The sequence below is a fragment of the Salvelinus fontinalis genome, chromosome 35, assembly GCF_029448725.1.
Source record: "Salvelinus fontinalis isolate EN_2023a chromosome 35, ASM2944872v1, whole genome shotgun sequence".
NCBI lineage: Eukaryota > Metazoa > Chordata > Actinopteri > Salmoniformes > Salmonidae > Salvelinus > Salvelinus fontinalis.
Genome location: NC_074699.1, coordinates 21,888,159 through 21,902,282, shown reverse-complemented (window position 1 = coordinate 21,902,282; position 14,124 = coordinate 21,888,159). Strand labels below are relative to the sequence as shown.

Here is a 14,124-nt window from a genome sequence, read left to right as displayed (position 1 = left end):
GCAGGAAGCTTGGCCCCAGTGATGTACTGGCCCGTACACACTACCCTCTGTAGTGCCTTGCGGTCAGAGGCCGAGCAGTTGCCATACCGGGCAGTGATGCAACATGTCTGGATGCACCTGATGGTGCAGCTGTAGAACCTTTTGAGGATCTGAGAACCCATGTCAAATCTTTTCAGTCTCCTGAGAGGGAATAGGCTTTGTTGTGCCCTCTTCACAACTGCCTTGGTGTGTTTGGACCATGATAGTTTGTTGGTGATGTGGACAACAAGGAACTTCAAGCTCTCAAGCTGTTCCACTACAGCCCTGTCGATGAGAATGGGGGCGTGCTCGTTCCTCCTTTTCCTGTAATCCACAATTTGTCTTGATCACGTTAAGGGAGAGGTTGTTGTCCCGGCACCACACGACCAGGTCTCGGACCTCCTCCCTATAGGCCGTCTCATCGTTGTCGGTGATCAGGCCTACCACTGTTGTGTCATCGGCAAACTTGATGATGGTGTTGGAGTCGTGCCTGGCCATGCAGTCATGAGTGAACAGGGAGCACAGGAGGGGACTGAGCACGTACCCCTGAAGGGCCCCCGTGTTGAAGATCAGCGTGTTGAAAATCAGCGTGGCGGATGTTTTGTTCCCTACCATTGCCACCTGAGGGGCGGCCCGTCAGGAAGTCCAGGATCCAGTTGCAGAGGGAGGTGTTTAGTCCCCGAGTGCTTAGCTTAGGGATGAGCTTTGAGGGCACTATGGTGTTGAACGCTGAGCTGTAGTAATCCGTTCACAAAACTGCTCTCTTCAGCAAGAGACACATTCACTGCCAGGAACAACAAGACACTCACAGATGTTGGTTAATAAATGAAGAACATAGTGTTCTTTTTAAACATACCTGCCCAAAGTGCGCTGGGTAGCCCAGCATGTGCATGTAGAGTAGCTTAGCCACATTTCTACAACGGTAAGTGTTGTCTTCCTCTCTGAAGGACGAGCGTATGGCAGCACACTCTTTCTGGATCATCTCACGCTCCTCTGCCTGGGTCCGAGCCGTCCGGATGGTCCGGATCAGCTCCCGCAGTCTGATCGGCGCTGGCATCCTCTGGAAAACACGGAGAAACTAAGCATGTTGGCACAGGTGAAGGGAAGGCACTGGCTGGGCGAGAGCAAACTGCAGCACTTTTTATTATTTTTTTAAACAAGGGCCATACTGCAAATCTGGCAACCGGTAGATGAAAGTAGACCTATGTCATTATGAAAGTATGGAAAAAATGACAATAAGATCAGTAACTTTGTTGTTTCTCAAACATTTGTATTGCTTATGGCGTTACTACAGACGTAAAATGTTAATAAAGAGGACAAATCTATTAACATGAATGCCTGGGCCGATGTGGGTCCACAGAGTGTCTGTCTGTATGCATTTCTGAGTTAAGTGCACGTAGCTGGCGGGCTAGTAAATCACCTGACCACCACTTCTGTCTAGCTCATTATAGTTATCATTAGGAAGCCATGGGCGCTCACTCATTCTATAAGATAAATCCATACTCTTGTAATGGTATTTTTGGCAGCCTATGTGATTATAAATATTTGAATAGCAAATTAGCATTGTTACATTTAAGTCATTTAGCAGACGCTCTTATCCAGAGCGACTTACAAATTGGTGCATTCACCTTATGACATCCAGTGGGACAGCCACTTTACAATAGTGCATCTAAATCTTTTAAGGGGGGGGGGGGGGGGGGGGGTCAGAAGGATTGCTTTATCCTATCCTAGGTATTCCTTAAAGAGGTGGGGTTTCAGGTGTCTCCGGAAGGTGGTGATTGACTCCGAGTACAGCCTCAAATGTGACAAGGAAATGGAGAATTCCTTGCTCAGAAGCTTGTGAAGAGAACACTAAGGTTTCAAACCAGTGGAGGGTGATTAAATATTGAAGGGGCACATGCTTGGCGGTGAGATTACATTCTCCAGTATTTACATGCAGCCACACAGAGGAATAACAATAGGAGCACAGTGCCCCATTTCTAAAACATCAGCCAGGTACAGACCTGACAAACACAAGAGAACTCACAGTACCGTGCCTCTATGATGTTACTAATGTACCATTCTAACAAGAACGCTGCTCCATGAGAGGATGCAATCAGAATTAAATGATTAGACACAAGCATATAAATCTCTCACCCCATTAATGATATGTGTCTGACTCAGAGATAGAAGGATTTGATTTGCTTTTATGGGTTGGCAGCAAGACGATAATTACAAATACACTGCACTACTTCCTATTTGAGAAGTAGACTTCCTGTGTGGTATAACATTCACCATCAATTGAGTCGCATTGGTTGTCCCAAAGCCTGTGGTCTCAGAGGCCTGCAAGGTACAGCAGGTTGCTTGTCCTGCGCTTTGACCACCTAGTCTGTATGTGCACACTACCACAATCCAGTGGCCTCTGGTCAAGAAGAAGCAGCTCGCATGTTGGATCTGTGCACTAGTTGACTAAATTGGTCTCATGCCCATTTCAGAGGATCAAATATACCAACATGTAAATGACACCTTGACTGTAAGTCAAGAGTACAGTATGAAGATTGGAGAAGCAGTTTTAGCCTATAGAAATCCCAGATCACACTTGTAGGCGATGTCATGAAAAATTTGGCTAGCTAAGCTCATGAGCAGAAACACGTTGTCGGGTCTAACGGTCATCTCGCGCCGAACTGCGCATCTTAAGGCCGTCAAATCAAAGTCACCCCTTCGATATAAAAGTAGTTTGACGAAAATGAAAAAGTGTCAGTTGGTCACTTTCACGAGGTTGGAGTAATAACATGTTCAACTACTTAAGACATTTACTAGAATCTAGGTTGCCTTTAGACTTCGAGAAAATTAACAACCAATGAAGAATTTCACTTCTCTCATTGAATTTGGTCCGTTTTGCAAGCCTTCCCGAAGTCTCACGATGTTGCGCCTCTGGGTTTAGAAACTCTGCGTTTAAACCCTGCAGGAATTAGTTGGGTAAATGGTGCATGAGCACTGAGCTGCATCACAATCTTTCATGAACTGTCTGCTAGTGAGGATGAGCCCAGCGGTGGTGTGAGAGCAATCCGAAAACACAGAGAAAGGATTGCTCTCTTGACAGTTAAGAGAGCGAGACAAAATTGTTCAATAGGCTTTTAGCCTTAAATTCAGTAAAGAGAAAGTAGTAATACAAACTGTCACAATGAGATACATGGATATGCGGTCTCCCGTGGAAGGGGAAACTATGAATGTGTAATAACTGCACATGAAACACTGACGCCAATTCATAGGATATGACTCGTACGACAAGAGACCAACAGATCTCAGCATTCCAAAGGCACAATGTCATTGGGTGTGCTAAACAAATTCTACTTCCTGCTTTTAGAAACTCTATAGCAATGACACGTTTGACTTTCAACACCTGAGTTAAAGCAATGAACACTGCAGCCTACCCTCTATTGTAGTGCATTCAGGAAGTGTACACTTACAGTACTACAGCCAGACACAGCAGAGTGACAGAGGACGTAAGAGAAACCCTGGGCAGGCTGGAGTGGGCAGAACAAGGTCAAGGTCCTGGCACCTGCAGTGGGTCTGGAGGCCTTGTTTATTGCAGTGAAGGGCCTGGTGAGAGGGGTGTGTGTTAATGCACCACCGCCACAACAGGGGATCCATCAAGCACACTATGCCAGGAACAAAGAGAGTTTATCGCTGGCTCCTGCGTGCGGAGAAGAGGTGCTTTATGACTCCCCATCTCAAAAGAAGCATGGCTCTTATCTGTTAGCATGGATAGCATAATTGAGCCGTTACAGCAAGAGGGACGACAGTAATTAGTTGCTGAACAAAGCTATTTTCTGCATCAAGCCACCTCAGAGCTGATGCTGAAAAAATAACACACTTGCTAAATGGACAGAGCAGAGACCCTCTTAGAACTGGGGGAAATATAAAGGCTGATGTTGTACACACAAAAAGGTCCAACAGAGAACAGACAATCCAATAATAACACCAGTTATGTTGTTATCACATCAAAGACTTTTTCCAATACCACGGTATACAGTATTACTGGAAGTTCACACAAGTGGTGCTATTTCTAGAAAAAAAATAATAATAATAATTTAGGCAACATAGATCTTAATCCAGGAGGGGATTGTTTGTCCCTGCTGTAACCAAGAAGCTTGATCTTGACATCTAGCCACTTAGAACACCAAATGCATAGCTGGAGCCCTGAGCTGGATATAACCTAAATTTGGCACATCTTAGATAATTAATTTAGACTCACCGGCCAGTTTATTCCAGAACAGACTGAATTATTTGGGGTATTCTACAAGGTGTCAAACGTTCCACAGGGATGTTGGTCCATGCTGATGTGATGGCATCACTCAGATGCTGCAGATTGGACGGCGAGTCATGCTGCGAACAGCCAGTTCTATTTCTTCCCAAAGATGCTCTATTGGGTTGAGGTCTGTGCAGGACACTCAAGTAAACTGAAATTGCCATCATGTTCCAGGCAAGGTTTTTTCCACTCATCAATTGTTAAAGTTGATGATCGTGAGCCCACTGGAGCCGCTTCTTCTTGTTTTAGCGTATAGGAGTGGAACGGTGTGGTCGTCTGCTGCAATAGCCCATCCGTGACAACGATCAACCAGTTGTGTTTTCCGAGATGCCGTTCTGAACACCACTGTTGTACTGCGCTGCTATTTGTCCATTTGTGGCCCACCTGTTAGCTTGCATGATTCTTGTCATTCTCCTTCGAATTCTTATATCAACAAGAGGTTTTCCCCCACAGGACTGCCGCTGACTGGATGTTTTTTTGTTTGTCACAACGAGACACTGCCGTGTGTAAAAAGCCCAGGAGGGCAACCGTTTCTGGATACTGGATCGGGCCCGCCTGGCACCGACGATCACGCAATGCTAAATGTTGCTTAAGTCACTTGTTTTGCCTATTCTAACATTCAATCGAACAATAACTGAATGCCTCCTTTATATAGGAAACCATGGCCACGTGACTCACTGTCTGTAGGATCGATCCAGTTTTGTGAACAGGGTGGTGTACCTAATAAAAACTGACAGGTGAGTGTATAGTTGTGTGTATAGATGAGCGCACCTATGCAGCCCCCGAGACAAATGTCAGGTCGAGTTAGCCGCACCATGGCTTAAGGCTGGGCGATCAAATTCATTTGCATGTACAGTTGAGGTTGGACGTTTACATACACCTTAGCCAAATATATTTAAACTCAGTTTTTCACAATTCCTGACATTTAATCGAAGTACAAATTCCATGTCTTAGGTCAGTCAGGATCACCACTTTATTTTAACAATGTGAAATGTCAGAATAATAGTAGAGAATGATTTATTTCAGCTTTAATTTCTTTCATCACATTCCCAGTGGTTCAGAAGTTTGCATACACTCAATTAGTATTTGGTAGCATTGCCTTTAAATTGTTTAACTTGGGTCAAACGTTTCAGGTAGCCTTCCACAAGCTTCCCACAATAAGTTGGGTGATTTTTGGCCCATTCCTCCTGACAGAGCTGGTGTAACTGAGTCAGGTTTGTAGGCCTCCTTGCTCACACACGCTTTTCAGTTCTGCCCACAAATGTTCTATAGGATTGAGGTCAGGGCTTTGTGATGGCCACTCCAATACCTTGACTTTGTTGTCCTTAAGCCATTTTGCCACAACTTTGGAAGTATGCTTGGGGTCATTGTCCAGTTGGAAGACCCATTTGCGACCAAGCTTTAACTTCCTGACTGATGTCTTGAGATGTTGCTTCAATATATACACCATTTTCCTGCCTCATGATGCCATCTATTTTGTGAAGTGCACCAGTCCCTCCTGCAGCACAGCACCCCCCACAACATGATGCTGCCACCCTTGTGCTTCACGGTTGGGATGGTGTTCTTCGGCTTGCAAGCCTCCCCCTTTTTCCTCCAAACATAACAATGGTCATTATGGACAGAGTTCTATTTTGGTTTCATCAGACCAGAGGTCGACCGATTATGATTTTTCAACGCCGATACCGATTATTGGAGGACCAAAAAAAAGCCAATACCGATTAATCAGCAGATGAAAAAAAATTGTAGTAATGACAATTACAACAATACTGAATGAACACTTATTATTTTTTTTTAATAAAAATTTGATCCCCTTTTCTCCCCAATTTTCGTGGTATCCAATCGCTAGTAATTACTATCTTGTCTCATCGCTACAACTCCCGTACGGGCTCGGGAGAGACGAAGGTCGAAAGCCATGCGTCCTCCGAAGCACAACCCAACCAAGCCGCACTGCTTCTTTTAACACTGCGCGCCTCCAACCCGGAAGCCAGCCGCACCAATATGTCGGAGGAAACACCGTGCACCTGGCCCCCTTGGTTAGCGCGCACTGCGCCCAGCCCGCCATAGGAGTCGCTGGAGCGAGATGAGACAAGGAAATCCCTACCGGCCAAACCCTCCCCAACCCGGACGACGCTGGCCCAATTGTGCGTCGCCCCACGGACCTCCCGGTCGCGGCAGGCTGCGACAGAGCCTGGGGGCGAACCCAGAGACTCTGGTGGCGCAGTTAGCACTGCGATGCAGTGCCCTAGACCACTGCGCCACCCGGGAGGCCATGAACACTTATTTTAACTTAATATAATACATCAAAAAAATCTATTTAGCCTCAAATAAATAATGAAACATGTTCAATTTGGTTTAAATAATGCAAAAACAAGTGTTGGAGAAGAAAGTAAAAGTGCAATATGTGCCATGTAAAAAAAAGCTAACGTTTAAGTTCCTTGCTCAGAACATATGAAAGCTGGTGGTTCCTTTTAACATGAGTCTTCAATATTCCCAGGTAAGAAGTTTTAGGTTGAGGTTACTATAGGATTTATAGGACTATTTCTCTCTATACTATTTGTATTTCATATACCTCTGACTATTGGATGTTCTTATAGGCACTTCAGTATTGCCAGTGTAACAGTATAGCTTCCGTCCCTCTCCTCGCCCCTACCTGGGCTCGAACAAGGAACACATCGACAACAGCCACCCTCGAAGCATCGTTACCCATCGCTCCACAAAAGCCGCGGCCCTTGCAGAGCAAGGAGAACAACTACTCCAAGTCTCAGAGCGAGTGACGTTTGAAACGCTATTAGCGCACACCGCGCTAACTAGCTAGCCATTTCACATCGGTTACACCAGCCTAATCTCGGGAGTTGATAGGCTTGAAGTCATACACAGTGCAATGCTTGAAGCATTGCGAAGAGCTGCTGGCAAATGCACGAAAGTGCTGTTTGAATGAATGCTTACGAGCATGCTGCTGCCTACCACCGCTCAGTCAGACTGCTCTATCAAATCATAGACTTAATTATAACATAATAACACACAGAAATACGAGCCTTAGGTCATTAATATGGTCAAATCCGGAAACTATCGTTTAAAAAATAAAACATTTATTCTTTCAGTGAAATATGGAACCGTTCCGTATTTTATCTAACAAGTGGCATCCATAAGTCTAAATATTCCTGTTACATTGCACAACCTTCAATGTTCTGTCATAATTATGTAAAATTCTGGCAAATTAGTTCACAACGAGCCAGGCAGCCCAAACTGTTGCATATACTCTGACTCTGCGTGCAATGAACGCAAGAGAAGTGACACAATTTCCCTAGTTTAATATTGCCTGCTAACATGAATTTCTTTTAACTAAATATGCACGATTAAAAATATATACACTGCTCAAAAAAATAAAGGGAACACTTAAACAACACAATGTAACTCCAAGTCAATCACACTTCTGTGAAATCAAACTGTACACTTAGGAAGCAACACTGATTGACAATAAATTTCACATGCTGTTGTGCAAATGGAATAGACAAAAGGTGGAAATTATAGGTAATTAGCAAGACACCCCCCAAAACAGGAGTGATTCTGCAGGTGGTGACCACAGACCACTTCTCAGTTCCTATGCTTCCTGGCTGATGTTTTGGTCACTTTTGAATGCTGGCGGTGCTCTCACTCTAGTGGTAGCATGAGACGGAGTCTACAACCCACACAAGTGGCTCAGGTAGTGCAGTTCATCCAGGATGGCACATCAATGCGAACTGTGGCAAAAAGGTTTGCTGTGTCTGTCAGCAGAGTGTCCAGAGCATGCAGGTGCTACCAGGAGACCGGCCAGTACATCAGGAGACGTGGAGGAGGCCGTAGGAGGGCAACAACCCAGCAGCAGGACCTCTACCTCCGCCTTTGTGCAAGGAGGTGCACTGCCAGAGCCCTGCAAAATGACCTCCAGCAGGCCACAGCCTGCCACGCAGTCTCCTCGTGGAGTGCTATCGGCCATAATCGGTGTCCAAAAATGCCGATTACCGATTGTTACGAAAACTTGAATTCGGCCCTAATTAAAATCGGCCATTCCGATTAAAATCGGTCGACCTCTAGACCACAGGACATTTCTCCAAAAAGTACGATCTTTGTCTCAATGTGCAGTTGCAAACCGTAGTCTGGCTTTTTTAATGGCGGTTTTGGAGCAGTGGCTTCTTCCTTGCTGAGCGGCCTTTCAGGTTATGTCGATATAGGACTCGTTTGACTGTGGATATAGATACTTTTTTACTTGTTTCCTCCAGCATCTTCACAAGGTCCTTTGCTGTTGTTCTGGGATTGATTTGCACATTTCACATCAAAGTACATTCATCTCTAGGAGACAGAACGCTTCTCCTTCCTGAGCGGTATGATGGCTGCGTGGTCCCATGGGGTTTATACTTGCGTACTATTGTTTGTACAGATGAACGTGGTACCTTCAGGCATTTGGAAATTGCTCCCAAGGATGAACCAGACTTGTGGAGGTCTACAATTTCTTTCTGAGGTCTTGGCTGATTTATTTTGATTTTCCCATGATGTCAAGCAAAGAGGCACTGAGTTTGAAGGTAGGCCTTGAAATACATTCACAGGTACACCTCCAGTTGACTCAAATGATGTCAATTAGCCTATCAGAAGCTTCTAAAGCCATGCCATAATTTTCTGTAATTTTCCAAGCTGTTTAACGGCACAGTCAAATTAGTGTATGTAAACTTCTGACCCACTGGAATTGTGATAGTGAATTATAAGTGAAATTATCTGTCTGTAAACAATTGTTGGATAAATTACTTGTGTCATGCACAAAGTAGATGCCCTAACCGACTTGCCGAAACCATAGTTTGTTAACAAGAAATTTGTTGAGTTTTAATGACTCCAACCTAAAAGTGTATGTAAATTTCTGACTTCAATTGTACATTATACATGATTCATGTTCAATTTGTAAAAAAATAAATAAAATAAAAAATGGACATTTTCATAGACCTGAAAGCCAGTTTAGTGATTGCAAAAAAGCAGGTTAAACTATTGTTGTTATAAAATAGTGGGTCTTATGGTTGTGGAAGGCTTAAATTTAGCCTAGGTAGAACTTCACAAGCCCTCAATTCATTAGATTATTGCTGACTGTTTGACATTTAATTGTATAACAAAAGCGTATTTAGAATAATAAAAAAAAAACGGTTGTTCAAATTAGAGGATTCGGCTATTTCAGCCACACCCGTTGCGGACAGGTGTATAAATTCGGGCTGTTTTTCATGGTTTGGGCTAGGCCCCTTAGTTCCAGTGAAGGGAAATCTTAATGCTACAGCATACTAGCATACAGCATACATTCTAGACGATTCTGTGCTTCAAATTTTGTGGCAACAGTTTGGGGAAGGCCCTTTCCTGTTTCAGCATGACAATGCCCATGTGCACAAAGCGAGGTCCATACAGCAAAGGTTTATCGAGATCAATGTGGAAGAACTTGACTGGCCTGCAAAGAGCCCTAACCTCAACCCCATTGAACACCTTTGGAATGAATTGGAACGCTGACTGCGAGACAGGCCTAATTGCCCAAAATCAGTGCCCGACCTCACTAATTCTCGTGGCTGAATGGAAGCAAGTCCCCGCAGAAATGTTCCAGCATCTAGTGGAAAGCCTTCCCAGAAGAGTGGAGGATTTTACAGCAGCAAAAGGGGGGCCAACTCCATATTAATGCCCATTATTTTGAAATGAGATGTTTGACGAGCAGGTGTCCACATACTTTGTCATATAATGTACATTGTGAATCTTCATGTTAGAGTAATTTATTTTATTTTATATACACACACACAGATTTGATTTTTAGGCCACATCGCACAGCCCTACCGTGGAGTCTGGACGAAATTAAATGATCAAGGAAGATGCAGAGAAAGGAGCATAGTTGCATGAGCCAGTATGTTGATAATGTCAGTATTCACTGTGATCAAAGTGCAATGGAAGGTCAGTGCACATTCCAGAAGAGCAGGGGGACTCGGACTCCCTCCCTTCCATTACCATTCAAACGGAAACTGGGCAGCATAGATGAGAACCTATGGTAAATCGTCATGGCTAAGAGGTGTTCTTCTTAGGCACAACGTATTAGCAACCTCCGTCACTCCCAGATAGCACAAGAAAGTACAATTAACTGCAACAAGTAATTCACACCCTATAGTCCTGCAATCCGTTTGAATGCATGACTCATAACACACATTCAGGTCTGTCATAAAAAGGCCTGTCACCTAGGCTTAATGACTCGAGCAAAACAAAGGCTTATATTTCCTGTGACTAACATCTGACAAGTAACCAAAGGCCCCAATCAGCCTATGTGCTCCTAAGTGTGCACACACACAACAAATATGGAAAATCCAGTCTCTGCTAGACTAACAAAGGTTTATGAAATGTCTGTTCTACTACAATGTTGCAATAACTTTTATAGGTAAACATTATTTTATTAATTACAACAAGACATGACATTTTCTTTATTATGTCCCCAAAAGCGGGCACAAAAGATGCGTTTGGTCTCGACAGAGGACAGGTTGAACACAATAGGTGGATTAGGAAAACCATAGGTGGATAAAGTTTGCACTTGCTGAACTGTTGGGCAGCAACCACCAAAGACACATTCACAAACATCAGTTTTGCTCAGCCTTACTCTCCCAGGACAAAAACAGTACTGTTTGGCTGTGTCCACGCTACAGATTTTAGCCCCGCTATATTTCACAGGAGCTTGAAAAGCTAACACGGTGTAATTTGGTCAAGTCAAAAACATTGCTGTCAAATGGAATGACTGACGTGAGGCATTATCCTGATCAATTAGAGGGGGATGGATCTCAAACTCCTGAACTTATTCCTGTCCCAGTTGAATTAGGCTATTGTCCTCCACATGCATACTGATGCATTTGATTATGTTATTTAAGACTGCTTTGGGAACAAAATGGGCATATAGGAAGAAATAATAATGATATATTGAATGTTATCAACACCCTCATATAGCCACAGAAGGGATCATATCTGACACCAACTGTGGCAGATTTCCTGAGTGAATGGAACTGCCCATTCCTCTCCTGAGACTCTGGAAGATACACAAGCCTGCTGAGCCTAGCAACCAGTGGCAAGAGAAAACAACCTCAACACACGGAAGAGTCCACTGGGGACATAGGCTACTAAATTTCCAATGTCCAGAATCTAGAGACAACACACACCATCAATGAGGCTCTTTCCAATTGAGAACCCCGACACTATTCAATAATACAGCAACTGGAGTATGTGCCACAATTTACTTCCTCCTTAACCAAAGTTGTGCAAATTAAGTTCATTAAGCTACAGAAACAATTCTGAAGCCACCATTGTAGAGGGACTGCTCCTTTCAACACAATATCTGCTAAATTGTAATTCTTCGATTTATTGCCTACCTCATGCCTTTTGCACACATTGTATATAGATTCTCTTTTTCCTACCATGTTATTGACTTGTTTATTGTTTACTCCATGTGTAACTCTGTGTTGTTGTCTGTTTACACTGCTACGCTTTATCTTGGCCAGGTCACAGTTGCAAATGAGAACTTGTTCTCAACTAGCCTACCTGGTTATATAAAGGTGAAATAAAATAAAAAATAAAAATCCCAGCATATTGTTCTCTTTGCCACTAATTTTGCTGTCACTGCTCAGCCAAGCTCTCACTGAGATATTTAATTGGTAGTGTTTTTATTTTACTAGGCAAGTCAGTTACGAACAAATTCTTATTTACAATGACGGCCTACCAAAAGGTCTCCTGCGGGGGACAGGGGCCTTGGATTAAAAATAAATACAATATAAGGACAAAACACACGTCACAACACTACATAAAGAGAGACCTGCTACAAACAACATAGCAAGGCAGCAACACAACAGCACAAAACATGGTACAAACATTATTGGCCACAAACAGCACAAAATGCAAGAAGCTGGAGACAACAATACATCACAAAAAGTAGCCACAACTGTCAGTAAGAGTGTCCATGATTGAGTCTTTGAATGAAAAGATCGAGATACAGCAGGCTGCTACCTCCATTCCAACATAAAAACAATTCTGCAAGTAGTATGACAGAACATTTATACAAAACATTGGACCCACATGGTTTAGCCAAGTATTGGCCTACCAATATATGTGTGTACTGTAGACAGAAAGCTTTCATTGAATAGGCTGAAAATGCAGGTAGAAACATGGGCACTTGTCAGCTGGTTTAATGCAAATACAAAGAACATGCAATGAAAAAAAGCAAGCCGATTTGAGTATATGACACTGATGTTGAAAAAAGGGAAATAGGAAATCACAATTCAAAAGGAGAAAAATATTTTAAGAACTTGGAGCAAGCTCAAATAAACAACCCAATGGCTGTAATGGCACATACATAGCCTAATAATCACAAGTGAAGCAGGTGGCATAATAACCTTTTTTTTTTTTTTATACAAGTCAATATACATTTTTATACAAGTCTGGGGTATGGCACAACTGAAAAAAAATAAAGCGGTTAGCTACAAGAACCTAAGAATTGACAATTGTCGAGGTGTGTAAACATCTGACATAATAGCATACTAACATTCAATGTAACTTCCCCACACATCCAGTATGTGAGTATTAGCTAGTTAACGTTAAGTGGCAACAATACCATAGTAGCTAGCTAGCTTAAGTAATGTTAGTAACCTTGACTTCATTGCAACCACGTAGAAACAGCATAAGCTAAACGTTACAATAGTTAACTTACACCCAAGCTAAGTAACGTTATAACACACACATATTCTTTGAAGCGTGGGTATACGTTACAGTTCAACTTGGTTTTGCGCTAGCTAAGTTAGCTAGCTACTTAGCTAACATAATTGGCTAGCTAAAGTAGTTAACTAGGTAACTTACACGTCGGTACCAATGGTCGGTATATAGCTACATTCCGCATACCAAGTAGCTGGCTGACTAACTAGTAACGCGTTAGCAGGGTAGGGTGGCTAGCTTGCTACGGTAGATCACAAGCCCACGGAAAGGGAGTTAAATTGCTTGTCATCTCTTGAACACAATACAATACGAACATTTAACCACACCTGTTAAATATATTATTCATTGTCACGTTACCACTAGTTAGCATTGTCACTAACAAGCTAGCAATTTAACGTCAGAGGCCATTTCAGGGCGAGCATGGCACAATTACAGCTTTCTAATTTCTCAGACCTAAAGTAAACCCTTTTAGTAAGTGGACATACAGAGCATGGCTAGATAGCTAGCTACGCAATCACGAAAAGGCCTTCATCACACTGACTTAGTTAGCAAGTTAGCTAGCTAGTAGGATTAGCTAACTAACAACTAGATAACGTTAGCTACCTTGCCCTACATACCTACCGGTACATCTCGTTTCAGTTACACAGCAAATAACCAAATGCAATGTTGACATACATTGAAGGCGTGTAAGCAAGTAAAAGTTCAGTATTAAAAACAGATTTCTTAGGTTAAAGATCGCACAAGTACATATCATGTAAGCATACCAGCTAGCCGACACCAGGCTAACGCTTCTCTGACAGAAAACCCCGGTACACTGGCTGGTTAGCGCAGCCTCACTTCCGATCATGGAGCGCCAACGTGGATTTTTGTCACCGCGGTTTAAGACAGTCGTGCTGATATTTCAGCAATTATCAAAATAAACAACTCTGTTTAACTGACATATTTGTATAAAGTTATACTCACTAGCCGTATTGATACCAGAAAATAGCTGGAATCTTCTCTATTTGCGACAGAGGGAGGAACAGACCAGACATTCAAAATGGTGGCTCTCCTAGCCTCAGCACTTCTACCGCAGGCGGAGGGTT

The 14,124-nt window shown here is 43.1% G+C and overlaps 1 protein-coding gene across 2 annotated transcripts in view; it reads right to left on the bottom strand.

Moving 5' to 3' along the window:
* Positions 1-14,093, bottom strand: part of LOC129834553 (AP-1 complex subunit gamma-1) — a 29,672-nt gene extending 15,579 nt beyond the window's left edge. Inside the window, exons 1-2 of one of the 2 annotated variants that reach the window (XM_055899654.1) lie at positions 14,003-14,093; positions 875-1,076 (exon numbers count right to left, since the gene is read on the bottom strand). In XM_055899654.1, the coding sequence (XP_055755629.1) occupies positions 875-1,075 (201 nt within the window). In that variant the 5' untranslated portion in view covers position 1,076; positions 14,003-14,093. Of the gene's footprint in view, positions 1-874; positions 1,079-13,803; positions 13,902-14,002 lie in introns of those variants that run through there. The other variant, XM_055899652.1, reaches the window with a different exon arrangement.
* Positions 14,094-14,124: the final 31 nt, after the last annotated feature.